Raw genomic sequence first — 26136 nt, 5'->3', positions numbered from 1 at the left:
CTTTCCTCTGCAATATGGGGGAGTCTGACTAATTGAGCAAGCCTGCATGTATGTTTAATAACATATCTGTGAGGAATGTATTAAACAGTGACATTACTGATTCCTATCTATGGCGAATTCCATCAGTTAACTGAGACTTTCTTTCTGTTTCTGCTGCCCAATGAATAGCACAAGGCAAAAATGATGAGCTATAAGAACACATGATGTAATGAGGGAGGGCAGCCAAAGAAAGACACAGAGGCTGAAAGCTACCACATGGATATTACAATAAGCATACCATGACACATAGAGCGTCTGAGACTTACCCATGCTCACAGACTGAGTCAGCAGAGGAGACTGGAGTCCTGACTCCCAAAAGACTACACTTCCTGTTAATAATAGTGAGGGCAGCAGGTGAGGGTAGCCAACAGTATGGGTTAATTTAAAGGAGTTAGAAAAATATTGGGTGTGATACTTATTAATTAGTTTGGGTCATTAGTAACTACAAACCCAAGAGAAAATTCCAATACATTTGTTATTCCAACACATTTGTCTTGCTGCTTTCTGTCACAATACTACTTTATTATTGATGTCTTAAAATGAAATAACAAAGGAAGAAAAATAATTATGGATCACTTTTCTCCACTGCATTCTCTGTATATATTATGCGTTTTTAGAGCTATCGTAGAAAGCAGGTACCCAGGATCGATCTTTTTGCTTCCTTTTTAGCTAGAAGAGATAACTGTGGTTGAGTTTGATGGCAGACATAAGTAAAAAGAGCACTGACTTAATTTTAATGAAGTCTCTTGACCCAGCACAGGGTCTGATTCAATAATTCAACTATAAATTAACTATTCAATTCCAAGTAGCCCTAAAAGGTCTACGGTGCTAGCGGGTTATAGTTAAGTAATATTTAATAACTAATTATTTATATTGGGTTGGCCAAGAAGTTTGTTTTTTTCCGTAAGATAGCTCTAGTAGCACTCAGTCGTCTTTAACTTCATTTGAAACAATTTCATTAGAATGTATTGTGATAGCTGTCTTATCAGCGTGCACTTAAAAAAACTTAATCAAAATTAGTGAATTTTGGTGTAGCCATTTCAATATTGAAGATGGAAGAAAATAAGCAACATTTTTGGCATATTATACTTTTATTATTTCAAGAAAGGTAAAAATGCAACTAAAAACACCAAAAAGGATTTGTGCAGTATATGGAGAAGGTGCTTTAGCTGATCAAACATGTCAAAAGTGGTTTGCAAAGTTTCATGTTGGAGACTTCCTGCTGGATGATGCTTCACCATTGGGACAGACCAGCTAAAGTTGATAGCAGAGAACACTCAATATTATACCACATGGGAGATAGCTGACATACTCAAAATATCCAAATCAATGAAGTTATTGGTGAAAATGAACATGTGTCTTTTATTTTATGGAAAAAACTAGACAGACTTTTTTGCCAACCCAATACTTTATATATTACCTTTTAAAATTGCTTCCAAGAGACTGTTAAATAATAATAAATTAGCTTAATGAATAATAAATTAGTTTCAGCTTACTCAGTGGTCCAATGTCTAATATAAATCATATGGTAGACTCCAGTTTTATGAAAATTATCTCAAATAATCTATATAAGAAATAATGTACCCCTATGACTAGTAACTACAGAAAAACCTTGTAAAAATTTTATATATTTTTTAATACCTTTAAGATAGGTGGTCTCATGCTAGATGAACTGCCAATAACTATGTTCTATATCTTACTTTTAATATAAATATTGTCAACTGCGGATGCTCCAAGGGAATTTTTCCAAGAGGATACAATTCAAAGACTGACTCAATAACTCAAAATGAGGCTTCAGGATGTTACCTAACTGGGGCCTATGCTCTTGCTGATGCACTTTTGAAACCACAAGCTTCATCTATCACCTCAGCAATAACCAAAGGACTCCTCTCTTAGTGTTCTGAACATGCCAGCTACAAATGGCAGACTGTAAATTAACACTCACCTCCCTCCCTCCCTCAACACACAGACATACTGCTTGGGTGTGTTCAGCAATGCACTGAAGCAAACTAAATCCTCAGTAACAGCAAAACTCTCTAAGTAAGAAGCCCAGAATACAAAAGAGAAGGTGGACAGGGTTACAAGTGCTTATATATTGTGAAACAAAACATGCTATTTAATAGGAGACTTTATAAAGCCCATTGTGAAAGATAGCACCTCACCTTTAAGCTACTTACATGGCTTCTTTTTCATTAGGAAAGGGTTCAAGAGATTGCCACAAAAACAGTAATAAGAGCTGCCACAACTAATCAAGAATTTCATTTGCAGTTGTCAGGAGGTTCACAGTGGGCTTTTAAACTTTATAGTTGTGGTTGGTATATGTCCTAAAGCCTAATTTTCAAAAAACATTCAAAACTAAAAAAATTATATTTAAGGAGTATATATTTCTCTACTAAGTCTAAGTATTCTTAAGTAACTCCTGAAAACAGGAAAATAAATTATCTAAATGTATCAGACTATTTATTAATATCTTTAAGAATTAAATATTCAAGCTCCTAAATATGTTAATAGTAAAGCCAATCACAAGACAATTTTACAGAAAATTATTCATTTCTACTACCTCCAGTTGTAAAAAGGGAAAGCAAACATCCATAGTTCCCTGCCTTGGCTATTTATCCTCTAATTATTTCTCTCCCATTAATGACACTATGAAAATTCTATGCCTGGGTGTTTGCTCCAGAGAAAAATAGTTATATCCTCTCTTTCCCTTACCAATCTCTATATCAGCTCCTGTACACTCTAAGGAACAGGGCTGTGCTCAAGACAAACACTCATCACTTTCGTACACTTCCAAACACCTGGACTGCCAGTAATCCTAACAGGTTAATGAGTAGTGGAGAAACGTTTTCAAAGTAAAACACAAAGAGAAGATCCACTGTGAACATGTGCCATTTATTTTCCATGGAACAAGACAGGTAGGTTTTTGTTTTGTTTTGTTTTGTTTTGTTTTGTTTTGTTTTGCTGGGTTCCATGGCAAGGCAAAATTCATCTGACTGCAAATGTATTATATTAACACCAGTATTGCATCCAATACAAAGAACCGCCTTGTGTTCCCTTGTGTGCAACAGACTTTTGAATAAATTATTTTCTCTCTAGTAAGTGATAACTTTGGAATAGAACAAGAGATGGTTTAAAATTGTTTAGTATAATAAACTTCATGGATGGAAATCTTAAGAAAAACAATTTCAAGATGGGACTATACAAAAACCTAACTGTATTAACTAGTAATACCAAAGTTTAAGAATAACAGATAAGTTTCTCCTCTTCACTGAGGCCTAAAACATGATGATTATTTAATAGTAAATACAGTTTCAAAAGGTCGGTTAATGTAGGAAGAGGAAGGTGGCAAATGCTTCCTTTCCACATACTTGACACTACTACTTACAGCTGGCCTGTGGTATAGCTGTGTCCATGTTAATTTGATTGAGTCTCATCTTCAGAGACATACCAAGAAGTACTGAAATACCAAACAGTTTTAGAAAAGGGGAATCTATCTCAACTTATCCACCTACTACAAGATACTGCTGGCAATAACTTAAAAGCTTAAATTGACCAACTAGCATAGATTAGTCTTGCAAATGGCCTCATGAATGAAAAGCTGCTTCTTCATGGTCTCATCTAGGTGTGGGCAAAGGGGCCACAGCTCTTTACAGTACATTGTTTCCATCACCTTTGCCTTTCCTTCCTTTCATGAAGCTATATCCAATTTATAGCACCTGAGTTTTTCCTATTTAAACACTAAGAGTTAACTGTCCCCTTGACTGATTCCTCTTTTATTCCCACCATCTGAGGGAATGTTAATATTGAAACATGAAAACAAGTATACTGTGTGTATAAAATGTCAAAACAAAGCTCAATATCCCTGTGTATGCATTGTCTTAGTGAAGGTACATTATTTATGTGTTTCTGTATACCCACTTTCTTTTATAAAGGATCACTTGTTGAGAAGAGTTAATTGCCTAAATGACTGACTGACTTTTGAAGTACCACTTACTATAGATTTTGGTCACATTCATGGGTAAAGGAAAACGCTAGCTCATCTTTACTAAACATCTTTTGTGTTAACTCCAGGAGGGTAAATATTTTGCCACTCCACTATTGCCAACATAAATATAAAGTAAGAGGAGATTTGCCCTGATTAGTGTGGCTCAGTTGATTGAGTGTCGTTCTGTGAAGCAAAGGGTCACCGGTTCGATTCCTGGTCAGGGAATATGCCTGGGTTGTGGGTTCAATCCCCAGCTGGGGCATGCATGAGAGGCAAGCAGTCAATATTTCTCTCTCATATCAATGTTTATTTCCCTCTCTTTCTCCTTTCCTTCCCCTCTCTCTCTAAAGATAAATAAATATAATCTTTAAAAAAAAATAAAGGGAGATCCTGGAATCATTACATATATGTCAACTTCATGTTCCTTATAAAGTTTATTTATAAACTATTTGGTGACATAATCCTTCTACATGCTAAACCCAAATTGAAATGTCTTCATTCACCCCTAAAAGAAGAGAATTCTAACAAGTGAAATTCAAATACTTAGAAACAACAAAAAACACAATATTTAAGAAAATATCTAAATCTGATCATTTCCAAAGAGCTAAATTATACTTTGTATGAATTAATTTTGAGGCTACTACCTACATTTTGTATATGATATGATTTAAACATGGCATTAAGAAGACCTAAGAAATGAAGAATAAGCTTGAAAAAATGATTAAGGTCAGAAAGTTATGGTTCTTCCATCTATATATTATTTGATGTGGTTCTACTGTACTCTTATACATAACTGTATCAAGAAACCTAGATTTCTCATAACTATACAAGGATTTCATTTATGCTTTGTAATGTATATGCAAATTAGGCTAATATATCATAAACCTAAATTAGTGTATGCCTAAATATAAGGTAAAGTTTTTAACTTCCTGAGTCACTTGTTAGAAAAAAGGAGATTCTCTCTTATTAGAGTCCCTATACAATATTTCAAATTATGAGAAGCTCTTTCATTTAGTTAATATTAAACAAAAAAGTATTTGAGGAAAACACATTAGCTATGGAAAATAATATGGAGGTTCCTCAAAAAATTACGAATAGAGTTACCAAATGGTCTAACAAACTCTCTTATGGGTGTCTACTAAAAAAACCTGGAAAACACCTATCTGTAAAGATATATGTACCCTTATGTTCACTGTAGCACTATTCACAGTAGCCAACACATGGAAACAATAAAGTGTTCTTCTATAGATGACTGGATAATGATGTGGCACACATATACAATGGGATACTTCTCAGCCATAGAAAAGATGAAATACTGCCATTTGCAACAACATAGCTCAATCTTGAGAATACCATGCTACGTGAAATAAGCCAGACAGAAAAAGTCAAGAATGACATGATTTCACTCATATGTGGGATATAAAACTGAGCAACAAATGAACAAGACAGATAAATGAACAAAAACTCACAGACACAGACAACAGTATGGCAGTTACCAGACAGAAAGGTGGCTGACGGAGAAGTAATAAAAGGTAAAGGGGTCAAATATATGATGACTGAAGGAGATCTTACTTCTTGTGGTAAACACACAATGCAATATACATATCATGTATTATGGAACTGTACACTGAAACCTATATAATTTTATTAACCAGTGTCACCCCAATAAATTTAATGTAAGTATTTTTAAAAATTTACTTCATTCAAAGCTCATTTTAGGGCGTTTACAGATATATCTTAATAAAATCAGAAAACAAAAGTGGAGGAAAAAACCAACACATTTATTATTCTCAGGTAACGACCTTAAAATTCAAAGTGCTGGATGTTGTTACCAATACTTTCAAAATTGCTTTTTAAAAAGTCATCAAATGCTATTCTCTCAGGAAGGACACAAGTAGTTAACAGTTGCTAATTCTGGAGAAGTAACTGGGTAGTTAAGGGACAAGACTGAGATGGTGACATACTTTTCCCTGTGTACCCATTTGTACCCTTTAATTTTTAAACTGTGTGAATGTACAATATTACTGTTCAAAAAAGGATAAAATTCAGAAACTACAGCCTCATAAAATGTTATAACCAACCAGAGATCAAACATGAGTAATTATGTTATAGAGATTATGAACATACAACTAGATACATACAAAAACAAACAACCCCAGCCCCACTGTTTTGTGAATGGTACTTGTGGTTTATACATAAAATCTTCAGTGTTAGATCATACATGTGTTCAAAAACTGCTGTAACCCAAACAAAAGAGACAGAAATGAAGATGCATCTTGAGTTTTCATGCTAGGTGCATGATGCAAAGAGGTTCTACTGATGACAAAAACACTACAAAGATTCATGGACAAAGTCTGAACAAGATGATTTTATGAAATATGAGTGTGGATAAAGCAATTCTATGTTATTGTGTTGCTTGATAAAATGTGACTTAAATTATATACATGTAACTAAATTAATAAATTAAAATTTTTACCACTTCTACCTTCCTAAAAGTCTGTAAGGGAAGGCTACCTTGTATCTGAGCTTACCTTATATTCAGGCATACATATTCAAGAGAACATTCTTGCAAGAGAATGTGGTAAGCTGGATCGAGGAAATCTCCACAGAGCAGAAACTTATTTACACACTTCACTTCTCTCCTCTACTACATATGAGGAGGGTGACCCCCCCCAACCCCAGAATTTATTTATATAAAATTGTATATTTATTCTCACATGTTTAAACTTGAGTCACCTTCAAAGTACTCTCCATTTGAAGCAATACACCTAGTGAGACGTTTTATCCACTGCTCAAAACAGTTTTTGAACTCATCAATTTTGATGCCTTTTAGTGCTTCTGCCGTTTTTTGTTTCACCTCTCCACATCGTCAAAACATTTCCCTCTGAGGGCGTTTTTTATTAGGCAAACAAAAAAAAAAAGTTGCTCGGGGCAAGATCGGGTGAACGGTGGCAGACACAGCGGTCATGCTTTCCTAGGTCAAAAACTGCTGTGCAGTGTGGGCAGGTACACTCGTAAATCACCCATCATGAAATGGGCAAACATGGTGAAAGAATTCGGGAAAAAAAATTCATTGGAGCTGAACGTAGCCTCTCACAACACCAGCTGGCATACACTGATACAGATGGGCTACTAGAACACTCACCTAGCAACGGAAGTCTGTATTACAAGGGGCTTGCCCTCCAGATGATAATTCTGGGTTTTTTTGGGTTGCCCCTTGTATGACCATTTTCTTGAGCAATTGTATATTAGGGCAATTTTATATCTGCTCAATATTTTTATGGCGGATAATAATTTGAACATTATCATACTGATCCAAATGTACTGTGTAAATCTGCTCACAATTTAGTCATGTTTCATAAAGTGTGGTTATTCTCTCTCAGCCACTAAAATAAAGCTAGGCCCCTAATTGACGGAAGGTTCTAAAGCCATCACCTGTCAACCACAGCCTCATGAAGGCTTTGATAGCACCTTAGCCAAAATATTGCTGTATATCAATTGAACTGCACAAGCGCTGTGCCTAACAACAATTATCAGATACAAGTATCAGATATCTTATATGAAGGCAGAACAGTTATACTCCAAAGATATGTTCTAAAGAACTAAGAATAGTAGCATTTATCTTTTATCCATTTTCTTGAATAAGGCCAGTAATGAAAGGAATTGGGAAACAAAACCCAGAAAAATAAATAATATAGTACATATGGAAGTGTTCTATAGGAAAATATTTTTATTTCTCTGGCTTTTAAAAGTAAAATTAAAAAAGAATATATATTTGTGAATATAAGACCCATAAGAACTGCGGAAAGCACAGCAAATGCAGTTGAAATTCTTAATTGTGCACTTTTAATATGCATACTTGTGTAAATTTTAATATTTTATATTTCTTAGTTTTTATGTTTTAAGTATTAAGAATAAGTATATATTATCTCTATTCATTTACATTAAAAATTGACAGTATGTGTTTTTTGGAAACTCTGGGATGCCTCTGTGATCAACGAAAATTTCCTCAACAGATAACAAATAAATAGGAAATATTCATTTTGTATACAAGGATGAGTCAGCCAAAGATGGAAAATATGGCCATTTCGAATACCCATTAATATAAAAAATAGATAAAACACTCTTGCTTTTAATGATCATTAAGATAGCACAAATTTTGCCAGTTCTGAAATTAAGGTGCAACACATTGAGGATGGGGAACATAGGAGGAGAATCTATTTAAATCTACAATCTATTTTCCCTAGAATGAGCACAGGAAGCTACTTTCCAACACCCATTCTACCATGAAATCTGCTTGTGTTAAAATGATTGAATTGAAAGCTTATTTTCAAAGATAATATTGCTACCAAAAACACTGGGGAAATAATGGAAGAAAGGGATGGAAAGTGAAATTCTGCCTGTTACTCAAAACCAGCTGGTACCTCTATGAGGCTCTCTCCTCTGTCACAGACTACCAGATGCAACTGGCAAAAAAAAAAAAAAAATTACTACCAAAGAGAAATAAATTAGGCTCACAAAGAGGTAAATCTTCAAATGTAAATCCCCACTGCACATGCTGAAGAACTCACCATTCTTCCTTTCATTCAGCGGGGGCAAGTACTGACTGGACTGCAAGGAAAGTTCCTGGAATTCATGAGCAACGGCTTCACTTTGAGGACTTGGAGCAAGATGGGCTAAAGGTCCCAATTCATCCTCGGTGTCTAGGGCCCCTGTGTGATCCATTGTGTTCCAGCCACTGGCAAGAGGAAGTACGAGACAACTCTTAAACGTGGTCTGTTGAAGAGACTGTTAAAAATAAAGAATGTATAAGTATGTGGTACATTTATTTTTCTCAATTTGCACAAAAGTATTAAAATGGGATCCTTTGGTTCTAGTTTAGGTTCATTGTTGTGTGTCAATTGCCCTCTCGGGACCTCAGGTTCCTTGTACAACACACAGGAATAATATATTTCCCATCTAAAAACTATATAAATAAAAGCTCAAAGTATTTTGCACAATTTTTGTAGAGTATAATGAAAAGTTATAGCTATTGCTGTCATTATTGAAAGATTTTAATGCATCCTAAAATGGACAAAACAAATGCTGATGAAAATAAAAATGTAGTCTGGCCTGAAAATCTATCTTAATTGCTACAAATTAACTTGACTGACAGAAGAATCAGTATCGGAATGCCAAAGAAACAGCTTAGGGGCTGAGTGGTGGGGAGCAAGAAAACCATTATTGAAAGAAGGATGGTGGTCCATATTACACAGTGGCAAAATTTTTAATAGATCTCGTGCCTACTTAGTAGCATTTCATATCACAGTTTGTTTTACCTATTCATCTATTGGTGGACAGTTGAGTTGTTTACAGTCTTTGCCTATTAAAACTAAAGATGCTATAAACATTCTTCTACAAGTATTTATATGGATATACGCTTTCGCTTCCCTTGGGTAAATCCCTAGAAATGAAATAGCTGGATCATTTGGCAGCTTTATGTTCAAATTTTAATGAAACTAACAAATTGTTATCCAAAGTGGTTGTGCCATTTTGCATTCTTACCAGCAGTGAATGAGAGTTCCACTTTATAACCAACACTTGGTTATGGTCAATCTTCTTTATTTTATTTTAATGGGAGTGTAGTGGTATTTCATTGTGGTTTTAATCTGCATTTCCGTAATAATGTTGAGTATCTTTTAATGTGCTTATTTGCTATCTGTATATCTTTGGTTAAGTATCTGATCAAATATTTTCATTTTTATAATTAGGTGGGGTTTTTTTTAGCATTGTTTAAAGAGTTCTTTATATATTCTGGACAAAAATCCTTTATCAGATATGTAATTTGCAAATATTTTCTCCAAGTCAATGGCTTATCTTTCTATGCTCTTACTAGTGTTTTGTAAAGAGCAGATGTTTTTAATTTGTCCAATTTATCAATATTTTATTTTTATGGATGTTTTTTGTGTTATAGCTAAGAAAACTGATTAACCCAAGATCATAAAGTTTATCTCTTATGTTTTAGATATTTTATAGTTTTGTTTTACATTTAAGTCTCTGATCTACTTTGGTTTAATTTTTATACATGCTGTGAGATCTCAATCAAAGGTTTTGTTTTCATTTTTTTCTTTTTTGGCATATAGATATTGTCTCAGCACCATTTGTTGAAAAGGTAATCTTTTTCTTCACTAAATTGTCTTTGCACCTTTGTTGCAAGTCAACTGATCATGTATACATGAATCAATTTCTTGACTCTATATTTAGTTTCCAGAAAAGGAGAGAGCCACAAAGAAGGAGCCCCTAAATTCTGTAAATAAACTCTGCCCAAGCCTCTGGCTGACCCCTAAATTATGTACACGCAGGACAGACTCCCAACAGCCCAACTAAGGCAAAAAGAATAGAACTGAAATGTCAGCTGCTGTTCACTGTAGGAAAGACAGAGTTTCCAAAAGTGAGTTCAGCAAAGTTAACTGCCTATTAAAATAAAACAATAGTCTTGAGAGGTGAACCTTACTGAATACAGAGTCTCTTATAACTGTATATCCAGAATTCTATATCCAACAAAAATACACTTTAATAGTGAAGACAAAAATTGTCACCAGCAGACACATAGTACAAGGAATGCTAAAAGAATTTCTTCAGGCTAAAGGGCAAGTGTTACCATACAGAAACTTAGCTCTTAGCAATGAAAAGCATCAGAAACAGTAAACATGCAGATAAATACTAAAGACTAATTTTTCTTCTGCATCTCTTTAGTATTATAATTCAAAGTAAAAATTATTACACTATTATGGGGTTTATAATGTATATAGATACAGTATATACAGCAGTTAAAACAAAGGATGGTGGAGGGGTGATGGTATAAAAACATTCTTAAATTTCTGCACATTTTATTAAAAAGTCATACAATTTTAACTTGAAGTAGCCTGAGAAGTTAAGATTGTATACTGTGATTTCTACCATTAAAGCAACCATTAAAAAATACAAATATTCGTAGCTAAAAAACCAATAGAGAAATTAAAAGAAATTCTAAAAAAAATAAACCTAAAAAGAAAGACTAGAGAAACAAAAAAGAAACAGGAAGAACAACAAACATAGTAAAATAGTAGACCTAAATCCAACTTTATCACTATTACTAAAAGACAGAGATTGACAGAATGCATTTTTAAAAGTCTAACAATATATTCCAATGAATGACATACTTTAAATATGAAGATATAAACAGGATGGGAGTGAATGGATAGAAAAAGACAGATCATGCAAACTAAAAGACCAGGAAGTTAGAATCTCAAAAGTATGTGTTAGGTAACTGATTATGCATGCGAAATGACTTATTTTGCTAGGGAATATTACAATATGACTTCTTGAATATTTTCATAACTAAGAATTTTCTTTTCAAATTATTCATTTAAAATAAAGTATGTTCACAGTAAATTAATTCTAAGCTACAAGTACCGTAATACCTTATAATGGCAAGATGTACCAACTCTGACATCAGTGCTAATAATTTTGAAGATCCTTTCTTTTACTTTTTGGCTCCAATGAAGCTTATTTTTTTCTCTCTTATTGTTGTTCTATTACAGTTGTCCCAATATTCCTCCGTTGCTCTCCCCTGCCCCTCCCACCCCCGCTCCCACAGTCAATCCCCACACTGCTGTCCATGTCCATGGGTCATTTATATCTGTACTTTAACTAGGCCCTTCTTAGACACAAAATTTAAAAATATTTCCCTGCAATAGTATCTGTTCTTCATACTGAATAATTTTTCCCAACCTATTATTCCTTGACATTATGCTCACCTTAAAACTCCCACACATCTCTTCAAATTAAGAAAATTATAAGCTAAAAAATATCTTTACAAAATGTAGCAAAAGGAAAAGAATAAGTGTTAGTCTATTCTGATACTCTACTACCAAATTTGCAAACTGTCACCTAGTATCTACTTAACTGCTTTTTCTTCTGAAATTGAAATTCAACATCGAACATAAAGAAACACTCTGTTCAGTAGTCTCTATTTGAGATATTTTAAAAAATGACATTAGAACACAATTTTTTATTGGGTCATAATTTGGTTATTAAAGTAAAGCAATCAGTTAGCCTTAACTAGAAAAACTGCGATAAAATATTAATTTGTGTATAACTGACAAAATAATGAATTATCAATGTAATATCTTACATATCCCAATAACATAACTTCATTCCAAAATGAAACTAATCAAAAATTTATCCAGCACCAAATCAAGGCACAGCACAACAATAGTAAAATCAACCTTGGCTATGGCTTCAGCTCGCCTAAAACAAACCACTTCATGGTCAGATACTGTGCTTACAGACATAATATATAATATAGAAAAAAGGCAATAGGTGTCACACTTCATTTGTTTATTGATTCAATCATATTTTTTCTTCCTGAATGGAGTCAAGATAACACCAATAATGATCTTACATTTAAAAAGATGCTAGGCTATTAACAGGTTAAGAGAGCCCCAAAGCAAATCTCTTTCCACTGTACTTTATTGCTCATAAAGACTAATTTACATGACAGATTAGTATATAAAGTGATTTATAATCACTGTTATATTAAAAATGCCAAATAGTAAAGGAAATCAAAGAATGTCAATTTCAAACTACAGAAGCTTACTAAACAATCAGTTAAATGCAGGCAGGTAGAAGATCCAAACATACAAAAGAAATTTTTTCTTAGCAACAACAAAACTGTTGTCTCTGGCCTTTAAAGTTCCCCGAATTACAGACAGAAAAATACCTGCCTAATAGCCAGTAAAAACAAATTTCTAAATTCAAACAAGATAAAACTTGGATTAAGAAGTTCAAAGACAGAGTTTTCTACACACACAAAATAATTCCCCACATTAGAAGAGTATTTACAATAAGTTCTATGATCAAACAAGTTGAAAATATCATATCAAATGCACTTTGGAGAAACTGAATTTAGTGTCATTGGATTTGGTAAATTACTGACGAAAACCCTGTGTTGTTTTATGTTAACCTGTTCTTCCTTAAGAGCTCCTGCTGACAATTTGTTAAATATCTAATGTTAGAATTCAAAATTTAATATAAGAACAAACTTTTGTCAACTGTGCATATAAAAATATTTTCTTAATAATATATTGCTGCCCTGGCCAGGTGGCTCAATTGATTGAAGCATCATCTTGTGCACCAAAAGGTTGTGAGCTTGATTCCCAGTCATGGCACAAACCAAGTTTGCGGGACTGATCCCCGGTCAGGGTGCTAATGGGAGACAACCAACTGACGTTTCTCTCTCACATTTATGCTTCCCTCTGTCTCATCAATGAACATATTCTTGGGTGAGGATTAAAAAATAATAATATATTGCTCTTTCTGTATTGTCATTCTAAATGAAATTTTTTAAGGGTATCAAGAATTCAGGTTCAAATCTGTTTACATTTTTGTACAAATAACATTCACCTCCCAGTTTTATAACTGGGGAAAAGAAGAACTGTAAAGAGAAACAATTGAACCGATCTGTCCAATATTGAGTTTTAACAAATAGGATGGAACCAGAAAAATGAGAGTTCTAAAATTACATGTTTCTACAATATATAAATATTATTTTACTACATACAACTTTCCCTCAATTCTTATCATGCAAAGTGTTGTTGTTCCCCTATTTTTTTCTAATTTAATTCCTGGTTTGAGTACTTGAATATTCTTATATTTCAAAAGACTGTATAAGTTAACTGAATAACAGAATATTTTGGATGAAAGGTATCCTAGAACCAAGGTCTAAGTATAAGTGCTCCTCAACCTTTGCCACAATATGATAACCATTTGACAGGGAAAAAAAATCTCTGATGGGTGGGGGCAAAGAGGGAGTACCTGCAGAGATTTTGATACAATTGGTGTTGGATAGAGTAATTCTAGTGTAGTCAGTGTTGAATAGGAGTTTACAGGCACAGAAGTTTTTCTCAACCAAGTATAGTGGCATGAGCAGTTATCACTGAGTGCAGAGGCCAGTGCAGAAAGGGCATGGCACAGAGGGTCAGAAGACAAGGCTGGTGCAGTTATCTTCTTAAATTAAAGCACAATTGTGAAGGGATGTGGACTCTCAAAACAGTAATATGATCAAATTGGTATTTTAGAATGGTAATTCTGGCAGAGGGAGGTAAATGATAAAATCACATGCTATAAAGCTGAGGGACTAAGTTAAGATGGCAGAAGTGCAAAAAAGTGAATAAATTCAAATTAATATTTAAGAGGCAAAGTTTCAAGACTTGACGACTGGCTTGTTTGAAAGGTAAAGAGAAATAAAGAACTGAGAGTGGATGAGGTTTTTAGATTTGGGCAGTTGGAAAGCTGGAATGAGTAGTAGGGAAGATGAAAGTAACTGAGAATCTAAGGCCTCTTGGAGGGAGCTCTAAAAAAGGGTGTGGCTGGAGAGACAGAGATTTAATTTTTGGCAAATCACTTAACTTCTCACGGACCCTGTGTCCTAATTTAAAAAATGGAAATGACAAATGCAAAGAAGAACAGGGAAGAATATTTACTGCATTTCTACGGAGTGTGGCAGTAAGCCTCCTTTATGCACTCCTTAATTTTGTCCTAATGACCACACTGTAGTAGGTATTATTCTCATTTTACAGGTGAGAAAACTAAGGTTTAGAGAAATTAAACAAATTTGAGAGACTAGCATAAGAGCCAGGATTCCCAACTTTAGAGCCCATATTCTTTCACAATAACACAACATTTATGTGCCAAAATACAAATAAGTTGGAGCAAATAATTGAGAGAAATGGAAATATTTGGAGGATGAGGGAGTAATGAGGAAGACGGAGATGAAGTTGTAAAAAGATCTGTTGGTATAATTCTTTAACATCCATATTGAAGGCCTTGTAGGGGTGTGCAAGCTTTTGGCGTCTCAGCCACACTGGAAGAGGAAGAGTTGTCTTGGGCCACACATTAGCTGCATAAACACTAACAAAAACTGATGAGCAAAAAAAGGTTTTAAGTAAATTTATGATTTTGTGTTGGGCTACATTCATAGCCATCCTGGGAGGCATGTGGCCCATGCGCCTTGGGCTGAACACCCCTGGTGGAGCATTAAGCACTGGGATTCCAATGACAACTCAATCATACCCACCCCATATCTCCTGGAGGTAAAGACCTTGTCGATTAGGCAATTTTAACATAACATTAGTGCTTAACAGGAGTTAGTAGAACATGCTTGCTTTGTGGCTGATGAAGGAAATCCTCTCTACTTACTGTTCCATTTTAGCAAACAGAGTGTAATTGAAGTTAAACTCCAAAGGCATTTGAAAGGATGCTCTGCATCACTAGCCATTAGAGAAATGCAGATCAAAACCACCATGAGGTACCACCTCACACCGGTCAGAATGGCCATCATAAACAGATCCACAAACAACAGGTGCTGGCGAGGCTGTGGAGAAAAGGGAACTCTAGTCCACTGTTGGTGGGAATGCAGACTGGTGCAGCCAATATGGAAAGCAGTGTGGAATTTCCTCAGAAAGCTGAAAATGGAACTGCCTTTTGATCCAGCGATTCCCCTGCTGGGACTATACCCTGAGAACACCAAAACGCCAATACAAAAGAACCTATGCACCCCAATGTTCATAGCAGCACAATTTACAATAGCCAAGTGTTGGAAGCAACCTAAATGCCCATCAGTAGATGATTGGATCAAAAAATTATGGTACATATACACAATGGAATACTACGCAGCAGAAAGAAAAAAGAAGTACTAAACTTTGCGACAGCATGGATGGAACTGGAGAGCATCATGCTAAGCGAAATAAGCCAGGGGGCGAAAGACAAATACCATATGATCTCACCTATAAGCGGAACCTAACCAACAATGCAAAGAAGCAAGGCAAATATGACCAGCAACACTGAAAGGAAAAGAAATCAACAGAGACAAGAGGGAAGGGGGGGGCAGGGAAAGGGAAGGGAAGGGGAAAGTCAAGGAACATATAGCAAGGACTCATGGACAAAACCAAAGGGGAAGAGCTGAGGGAGGGAAGGTGGGAGGGGGCAAGGGAAAGAGGGGGGGGAAGGCAGAGACAAGTGTATTTAAAAAGTAAATAAATTAATTAAAAAATAAAAAAAATAAAAAAAAGATACAAACTGGAAAAAAAAAAGAAGAAAATGAAATCTACAGCTGTAGATATACTGAATATAAAAGGATATGGTTTTGACACCAAGTTAAAGTGTTACAAATAAACGATTTCTAAGCAGGGTTTTTATTTGTAGCAGGTGGATTTTTATATATCGCTATTAACTACACAGCAAAAATGTACCATAAATATAACAAATTCTGGTAACATACTGTACAGAAAAAGCTATATAACTGTCCTATGCTTGAAGTGCTGTTATAATTCTAAAAATGACAACAGGATGATATATTATTTAACTTGTTAACTGTAGATCTGTTTCCAGTGAACATAACATGGAGCAAATTTCATCCTTAACACTGTCAAAAACCATGCATTCTTAAGTGCTACAACTAATACTTAAGTAAACAGTGTTTCTGAAATATTCATTGTGATCCATATATAAATAAAAATTTGAATCAGCAAAATTTTAAATACATGTGACTTTTAAATTACTATATAAAAAGATAAAGAACTGGAAAATTTTATTCATTCTCCGAGAAAAATTAGCAAAACCCAAGCCCTTTTCGTTTTATCGAAAATGAAGGATTCTCAAAGAATAGTAACTGATTGGAGGATTAATTTTAAGCCGATTTCTATATTTAGCAACTATTGGGTTAAAAACAAACTCTAATTTTGTTAAACCACAAATTAGCATTTAAGTGCTAAGAAGCAAATATTTGTAAATATATTAACAAATGTTTTATTTAACAGATAAAAACTATATTGTACTCCTATTTCCCAGTACTGTAAGGCAGGGAAGGAAGGAGGATGGAAAAAAGAAGGGTAGAGGGAAAGAGAAAGGAGAAAGGATACTAAAAAGAGAGAAATCTCTGTTTTCTAGCACTTTACTCTTCTTGATATTAGGAATCACTAGAATTTAAACAAAGATATTTTGCCAAATTCAAAAGTATTGCAAAATACATGAAAGAAATTAACTTACTTATCTAAATTACCGTGACTGGTTAAGTAGCAAAGCTGGGATCATCAGTTCCATAACTTGTAATCCAGTTCTTTGGTTTCTAACTAACCAGAGGGGAAACCCTCTTATCTGAGGCAACCATGCCAGGTAATTCATTGGTAAACTGAAAATCTCAGTTAAAAGAGGAGTCATTAAAAACAATACATACAATTCTTAAAACATTTTCATTTAAATTAGACTGCATTTGTTTGCCAGTCTTCCAATATAGGTTCAAGACTTTCTCTTTCTAGATGTGTCAGCTCTCCGGCATAAAAACTATGCCTGTCTATAATTTCTAGTTTCCATTTCTTTAAAGTAGAACAAAAATGTTAAAGTTTTTGAGCAAAGAATGTGTCAACATTTTTCTAATTTTTAATCCAATTATTTAGTTTCTTGCCCACACTCAATTCAATAGTACTAATATGCCTTTGTGTTTCCAAATAACTTTTTTTGCACTCATATTTCATCAGTTTACATAATATTTAATCCAACTATATAATCATATAATTATGATTACTAAAACTACTGGCATGAACCTATTCAGGAATAAACACAGCTGACTTCTGGTTAGCATACAACTTAGTTAATGAGAACAGATGCATCACCAGACTTCAGTGTCATTTCCTAGCCATGACCATTCAGTACGTCCTAAGACAGAGACTGGAGAGGGTTGGTAATCCAACAAACTGGAAAAGTAGAGGATAAATAAGAGAGGTTCTCTGACAAAGCATTTTAAAGCTTTATGTTTATGACAACATCTCAATTAAGAAATTTATGTCTCTTTAAGATTTCTTGAATCTCTTAATAAAATAATACAAAGTTCACGTTCGGAGTTTTATAACAGTAGTCTAGTAGACAGTACAACTATAAATAAGTTTCTAATACCATTAAATATGAAATACTCTATTCTCATTGTATCACAGTCCTTTAAAATACTTGTCTGTATTAAACACACTGCTATATATCGTAAAACAGCAACCTTTTAAAAGATTTTATTTATTTATTTTTAGACAGAGGGGAAGGGAAGGAGAAACAGAGGAGAGAAACAGCAATGTGTGGTTGTCTCCCGCATGCCCTCCATTTGGGACCTGGCCCGCAATCCAGCCAAGTGCTCTGACTGGGAATTCAACTAGCGACCCTTTGCTTTGCAGGCCAACATTCAATCCACTTAGCCACACCAGCCAGGGCTAAAACAGCAATTTCAATCAACTGTGAAAATTTTATTAATTTTGTAACAGTTGTAAATAAGAGTTTTTGTTGAGATATAATTCGCATGCCATAAAATTCACAATTTTCAAATGCACAGTGACATAGTTTGTAGTATTTTGACAGGATGTATAACCATCACTGTCTAATTTCAGAACATTCATTTCACATCTAAAAGAAATCCCATATACATTAGTAGTCTTTTCCTATTCTCTCTCCCCTCAGTTCCTGGCAAGCACTACTCTATGCATTTCCTATTCTAGACATTTTGTATCAATAGAATCATACAATATGTGGCCTTTTGTGTGTAGCTCCTTTCACCTAACATGATTTCAAGGTTCATTCATGTTGTACCAGGTGTCAGTATTCCTTTAATTTTTATCGCTGAATAACATTCCATTATATGAATTTACATTTTGTTTATCTATTTTTCAGTTAAAGGACTTTGGATTGTTTCTGTTTTTTGGCTACTATAAATAATTTGCTATGAACATTCATGTACAAGTTTTTGTGTAACATGTTTTCAATTCTCTTAAGTATTCTCATAGAAGTGAAATAACTGGGTCACACAGTAACTCTGCTTCACTGTCTGAGGAACTGCCCAATTGTTGTCCACAGTGGCTCATCATTTTACATTCTTACCAGCAAAGTATAAGGGTTCCAATTTCTCCAAATTCTCCTTAAAAAAAAAAAAACAACCAAAAACAGTTATCCTAGTTGCTATGAAGTAGTATCTCACCGTGGTTTTGATTTGCATTTCCCTAATGACTAAAGATGCTGACCATCTTTTTATGTGCTTATTGGTCATTTATATTTCTTCTTTGGAAAAATGCCCATTTAAAAAATTGGATCACTAGTGTTTTTATTGAATTGGAATATTTCTTTCTGTGTATGTGTGATGTTCAATATTATTAGTTACTGGGGCAATGCAATTAAAACCACAATGAGATACCACTTTATACTCACCAGAATGGCTATAATAAAAAAGACAATAAAAAGTACTGGTAAGGATGTGAAGAAATACTTCAGAAAACAGCTTGCTTTTTTCTTAACGCGTGAAACATAATTTTACCATGCGATCCAGAAATTCCACTCCTAGGTTTCTGTCCAAGAGAAATAAAAACATATGTCCATACAAAGTCTTGTAAACAAATGTTCAAAGCAGCATTATTCATAATAGCCACAAACTATAAACAACTTAAATGTCTATCAAGTAGTGAATGGGTTAACAAAGTGAATATAACCCAGTAAAATATTATCAGCAACAAAAGGAAATTCTGATACAACATGGACAAAACTAAAAACATGCTAAGTGAAAAGAACCAAGATGCCAACGACCACTTGTTGTATGATTCCACTTATATGAAATTCCCTACTCTCACCCCGAAAAAAAGCAAATCTATACAGGTAGAAAAAAAAGATTAACAGTTTTCTGAGGTTGAGTGTGGAATAGGGATAACTTGTAAATAGGTACAGGATTTCTTTCTGAAATGATGAAAATGTTGTAAAATTACTGTAGTTATGGTTGCCTAACTCTTGTAAATTAACTAAAAATCAGTGAATTTTACAATTTTAAATGAGTAAATCCTGTGGTATGTAAATGTTATCTTAAATAAGTCTGCTTTTTAAAAAAGGTAGTCTGGGTGTATGTTTTCAGCAACTTTATTCATCACTGCCAAAAACTGGAAAAAACCTAAACATGTTTCAATATGAATGAAATTAAAAAAAAATGCAGTGCATCCATACAAACAATATACTACTACTCAGTTATAAGGAAGAATGAAGAAGCTCTCCAGGTAATACTTATATGGAAAGATAGCTGATTGCTGCTAAGTGAAACAGTAAATGAGAGTAAGAAAGAAAAAATATAAACATATTCATTTTTTGCTAAAATGAAACTACACAAATATACAAGAAAGCAGGTGACACCTCTGGTCAAGATGATGGAGTAGGTAAACTGAGTTTGCCACCTCTCACAACTACATCAAAATTACAACTAAATTATAAAACAATGATCATTGAGAACTACCTGAAGACAAGCTGAACGGAAGTCCTATAACTAAAGGTATAAATAAGGCACATTAAGACTGGTAGGAGGGGCAGATATGAAGAACAGGCAGGTGCCGCACCCATGGTGTGGCAATAAAGAGTCCTGAGGGACATCTAGGCTGAAAAGGTCCTCCCTGAGAAGCAAGGGTCCCAGGCCCACACTGGGCTCAGTAGCCCAGGGTATCAGTCCCAGGAAGGGGAGTCCCCATAATATTTGGTAGTGAAAACCAGTGGGGATTGTATCCAGGTGAGACAGAGGCCTGATGGAAACTGAGACATTGCTTTTGAGGGGCTCACAAACAAACTCACTTGCTCAAAGACTCAACTCACTTTGGGTTCCAATATAAGGAAAGCAGCTTGAAGGACATATGAAGAGGAACAGAATTTATTAGCTCCAGGAAGAGGGCTAGAGGGGGAGGAGTCAGGGCAGCTCTCTCCACTGAAGAGCAGGCAAGCACCACTGTTCCTTTGATTGCTGCGGCTACTCAGTCAGGAGGAAGAAACAGACACCAGATCTGTTCTTTCATTATCTAGCTAACACTGTTTACCCTGCCCTGGTAATTCCCTAAGACCCTGTTCCCACCCAACTTACCTAGCCAACACAAGACTTTTCCAGCAGTTCCCCTCACAAGCAAACTGTCTCAGCTCACTCACGGACTTCCCTAAAATCTCTCCAAGGTCCACAGACACCAAACAAGTAGCGGCTGGCTTCAGTGTGCCCTGTACCTCTTGCTAAGTAGCCCTAAGCCCAGCACCAAGCAGCAACCAGTCTCAACTTGCATTGTAACTCCAACCAAGTGATCCCAAGGGGTGGCTGTTCTTGGCCTTGAACATAGTTTCAACTATGGGACCAGAAGCTGGCACAAGTGGTGACTAGCCTAAGTTCACATAGTGATGTGTGCACCAAAGGATCCCAAGCCTGGAACTAGTGGCAGTCAGACTCAGGTCGTGGCGTAGCCTCTCCCTCATGCTTCCAATCCTAGCACAAGCAGGAACCAACTGCAAATCACTTTATAGCTTCTACTAGGTGCTCCCAAGTCAAGCACAAATGGTGGCTAACCTTGGCCTGCAGTGGAGCCCTATCCAGAAGGTAGGACATCTTCACACTACGAGATCACCACTCAACCAGCTCAACAAATGACACATCTTAAAGATGGCCTCGGGTCCTGCTATGTGGGGGGTCAGTCATGTGCCCCACCCCCAAATAAACCTGTCTGTCATACCCAGCCCTCACAGTTGATCAGCCTGAGAGTCAACCCCACCCAGTGACATACGAACAGCAATCACGGCTCAACTAAAACAGGAGTCACTCACTACCCAAACAAGGGACACCACTGGAGCACCCAGCTCAGGTGAACAGAGAGACTGTACCACTGGGCCTCACAGGATACTTAACATAAGGCACCTCGGCCAAGATTGGGAGATACAGCAGATATACCTAATACAGAGAAACAAATATTGGGAGGCTGCCAAAACGAGGAGACAAAGAAACATGGCCCAAATGAAAGAATAGGATAAAACTCAAGAAAAACAACTAAACAAAATGGAGACCAGCAATATACCAGATACAAATTTCAAAACACTGGTTATAATGATGCTCGAAGAATCTAGGGGGTGAACAGATGAACTCAATGAGAACCTCAGTGAAGAGATAGAAACCATAAGAAAGAACCAGTCAGAAATGAAGAATAAAATTAATGGAAATGAAGAATATATTAGGATCAAGAGCAGATTAGATAAAGCAGAGGATCAAATCAAGCTGGAAGGTGGCAAAAAACACTCAAATGAAACAACAAAAATGGGTTGAAAAATGAGCATAGTTTAAGGAACCTCTGGGACAACATCAAGCATACCAACATTAGCATCAGAGGGGTAACATTAGGAGAAGAGAAAGAACAAGGGACTGAAAACCTATTTAAAAATATAATAGCTAAAAATGTCCCTAATCTGATGAAGGAAATAAACATACAAATTAAGGAAGTACAGAAAGTCCCAAACAAGATGAACCCAAAGTAACATCACAATTAAAATTTCAAAGATTAAAAACAAAGAGAGACTCTTATAAGTAGCAAGAGAAAAGCAGTTACTTATATACAAGAGAGCCCCCATAAAACTGTCAGCTGATTCCTCAACAGAAACTTTGCAGTCCAGAAAGGATAGGTTCAAAATACTCAAAGTGATGAAAAGTAAGAACCTATAATCAAGAGTATTCTACCTGGCAAGTGGATCATTTAGAATTGGAGAGATAAAGAGTTTCCAGACAAGAAAAAGCTTAAGGAGTTCATCACCACTAAACCAGTATTACAACAAATGTTACAGGGACTTCTTTAAAAAGAAAAGATCAGAAATATGAATGAGAAAATATAGGAAAAAATAAATTCTCACTGACAAAGGCAAACACTTAATGAAAGCAATTGTTCGACTAACTGTAAAACTAGTATAAAGGTTAAAAGACAAAAGTGGTGAGATCATGTGTAATTACAATATATTAAGGGATAGACACAAACACACATACACAAAAGAAGTAAATAGTAATGAAAAAACATAAATATGAAAGGAGTAAAAACTGTAATGACTTTAGAATGTATTCTATTTAAGTCACTATCAATTTAAAATAGACTGCTATAAACATAGCTTAGTACACATGAGGCACATGGTAACCTCAAGACAAAAAACTATAAGAAATATACAAGATACAAAGAGCAAAGACTCCAAACACAACACTACATAAAGTTATCAACATATAAAAAAGAGCAAGACAATAAGAAAGGAACAGAGAAGAACACAAAAAGAATCAGACAGCAATAAAATGGCAATAACTACATACCTATCAATAATTACTTTAAATGTAAGTGGACTAAATGCTCTAATCAAAAGATCTAGGGTTCTTCTGGCTGAATGAATAAAAAAAAAAAACAACAAGTAATAAACAAGCGGGACCTGCTTATTAACCCACAGTAATCAAAAAACTCACAATAAAAAGAAGTCACAGACCAGGTGGCTTCATAGGTGAATTTTACAAAACATTCAAAGAGGGATTAATACTTAGCCTTCTCAAACTATTCCAGAAAAATGAATAGGAGGAAAACTCCCAAACTTATTTTATGATGGTAACATTACCATGGTATCAAAACCAGACAAAAATCCTCAAAAAAAAAATTAGCAAACTGCACTCAGCAATACTTTACAAAGATCACCCACCATGATCAAGTAGGATTTATTCCTGTGATGTACGGTTGGCTCAACATCTGCCAAGTCAATTAATATGATACACCACATAAAAAAAAATGAAGAATAAATAGCATATGATCATGTCAATACATTCAGAAAAAGCATTTGACAAGGTCTAGGATCCATTAATAATAAAAACTCTCAGCAAAGTAGGACTAGAGGAAACACACTTCAACATAATAAAGGGCATATATGATAAACCCACAGCTAACATTATATTCAAAGGTGAAAAGCTTAAAATTTTTTCTTTAAGATCAAGAAAAAGACGATGTCACTTTCATCACTTTTATTCAGCATAGTATTGGAAGTCTTAGACACAGCAATTAGACAAGGAAAATAAATAAAATGCATCTGAACTGAGAAAGAAGAAGTAAAACTTTCCTAGTTTGCAGATGACATGATACTACATAGAAAGAATCCTAAAGATTCCACCAAAAACTAAAAACTATTAGAACTAATAAATGAATTCATTAAAGTAGCAGTATACAAAATTGGTATTTGGAAATCAGCTACATTTTTATACACCAATAACAAATTAGTAGAAAGAGAAATTAAGAAAACAATCACATTTACAATTACATCAAAACTGATAAAATATCTAGGAATAAATTTAACCAAGGATGTAAAAGACCTGAACTCAAAACTGAAGAAAGTTATTGAAGATACAAATAAATGAACTAGAATAATCCTAAAATTTATATGGAACCACAAAAGACCCTAACTAGCCAAAGAAACCCTATGAAACAAGATCAAAGTTGGAGGGACCATGCTACCTGACATCAAACTATACTACAAGGCTACAGTAATCAAAACAGCATGATACTCACGTAAAAACAGACACATATATCAATGGAACAGAATAGAAAACCCAGAACTAAACCCACCCCTATATGGTCAATTAATCTATGACAAAGGAACTATACAATGGAGTATATTCCATTGTACTATATGGCAAAAGAACATTGTAAGAATATACAATGGGGTAAAGATAATCTCTTCAATAAATGATGATGGGAAAACTCAACAGATATATACAAAAAAGCTAAAATGAGACCACTTTTCTCATACCATACACAAGACTAACCTCAAAATGGATTAAGACTAAAATGTAAGACTTGAAACCACATTACTCCTAGAAGTAACCATAGGCAGTAAACTCTGACATCACTCTTAGTAATATATTTTTGCACATGTCTCTTTGGGCATGGAAACAAACAAACAAAAAAACACCCATAAACAAATGGAGACTACATCAAAGTAGAAAGGTTTTGCACAGCTAAGGAAACCATCAACAAAACAATAAGACAACCCAATGAATGGGAGAATATATTTGCCCATGATACATCCGATAAGGGGCTAATATACAATATACATAAGGAACTCATTCAACTTAACACCAAAAAAATAAACAATCCATTTGAAAAATGCACAGAGAGCCTCAATAGACATTTCTTCAAAGAGGACATACAGATGGCCAATAGACATATGAAAAGATGTTCAACATCAGTAACCATTAGGAAAATACAAATTAAAACCACAATGAGATATCACCTCATACCTGTCAGAATGGCTACCATCAATAAATCAACAAACAGTATGTGTTGGTGAAGATTTGGAGAAAAGGGAACTCTTGTGCACTACTAGTGAGAATGTAAATTGGTACAGCCACTGTTGAACCAGTATGGAGGAGCCTTTAAAATATTAAAAATAGAACTATTATTTCACCCAACAATCCCACTTTTGGGTATTAACCCAAAGAAATCCAGAACACTATTCAAAAAGATACATGCACACCTTTGATCATTACAGCATTACTTAAAACAGCCAAGAGATGAAAGCACCCTAAGTGTCCATCAACAGATGAATAAACAAGATATGATAAATATATAGAATGAAATATTAGTCATAAAAATAAAAGAAATCCTGCCATTTGCAACAACATGGAGGGGCTTAGAGGGTTATACTAAGTGATATAAGACAGAGAAAGACAAACACCGTATTTAGATGCCATATTGTATGTGGAATCTAAAAAATAAATCAACAAAAACAGAAACAAATTCATAGATACGGGGAAGAAACTGATTGGTGTCATATGGTGGACAGGCGAAAAAGGTGACAGGATTAAGAAGTACAAGTTAGCAGTTATAAAAAGTCACAGGGATATAAAGTACACCAGAGGGAATATGGTCGGTAATATGGCAATTCTATGTATGGTGCCAAATGGGTACTAGATGAATTGGGGTGATCACTTAGTAATTATATGTATTTTTTTAAATCATGTTTATTCTATTACAGTTATCTCAATTTTTTCCCTTTGTCCCCTTCCCTGGTCCCACAGTCAATTCCCATACTGTTGTCCATGTCCATGGGTCATTCATACATGTTCTTTCTTTAGTCCCTTCCCCTTCCTTCTACCACTATCCTCCTCCTCCATCCCCTCTGGTCACTTTCAGTCTGCTCCATGTTTCCATGCCTGTGGTTTATTTTTGTTCCTTAGTTTATTCTGTTTAACAGATTCCACTTACAGGTGAGATCATATG

The 26136-nt window shown here is 34.9% G+C and overlaps 1 protein-coding gene across 4 annotated transcripts in view; it reads right to left on the bottom strand.

Annotated features, from left to right (window-relative positions):
* The window catches only part of MRTFB (myocardin related transcription factor B), a 236227-nt gene that overhangs the window by 158894 nt on the left and 51197 nt on the right, over positions 1–26136 (bottom strand). For 2 of the 4 annotated variants that reach the window (XM_054589599.1, XM_054589598.1), the window contains one exon: positions 8596–8812. In XM_054589599.1, the coding sequence (XP_054445574.1) occupies positions 8596–8749 (154 nt within the window). In that variant the 5' untranslated portion in view covers positions 8750–8812. The remainder of the gene's footprint in view (positions 1–8595; positions 8813–26136) is intronic. The other 2 variants (XM_054589600.1, XM_054589597.1) reach the window with 1 other exon arrangement.

Source organism: Pteronotus mesoamericanus, unplaced genomic scaffold, assembly GCF_021234165.1.
Source record: "Pteronotus mesoamericanus isolate MK-2021 breed Mesoamerican mustached bat unplaced genomic scaffold, CSHL_Meso_final scaffold_167, whole genome shotgun sequence".
Classification (NCBI taxonomy): Eukaryota; Metazoa; Chordata; class Mammalia; order Chiroptera; family Mormoopidae; genus Pteronotus; species Pteronotus mesoamericanus.
The sequence above is the reverse complement of the archived record's forward strand: the minus strand, read 5'-3'. Positions and strand labels throughout refer to the sequence as shown.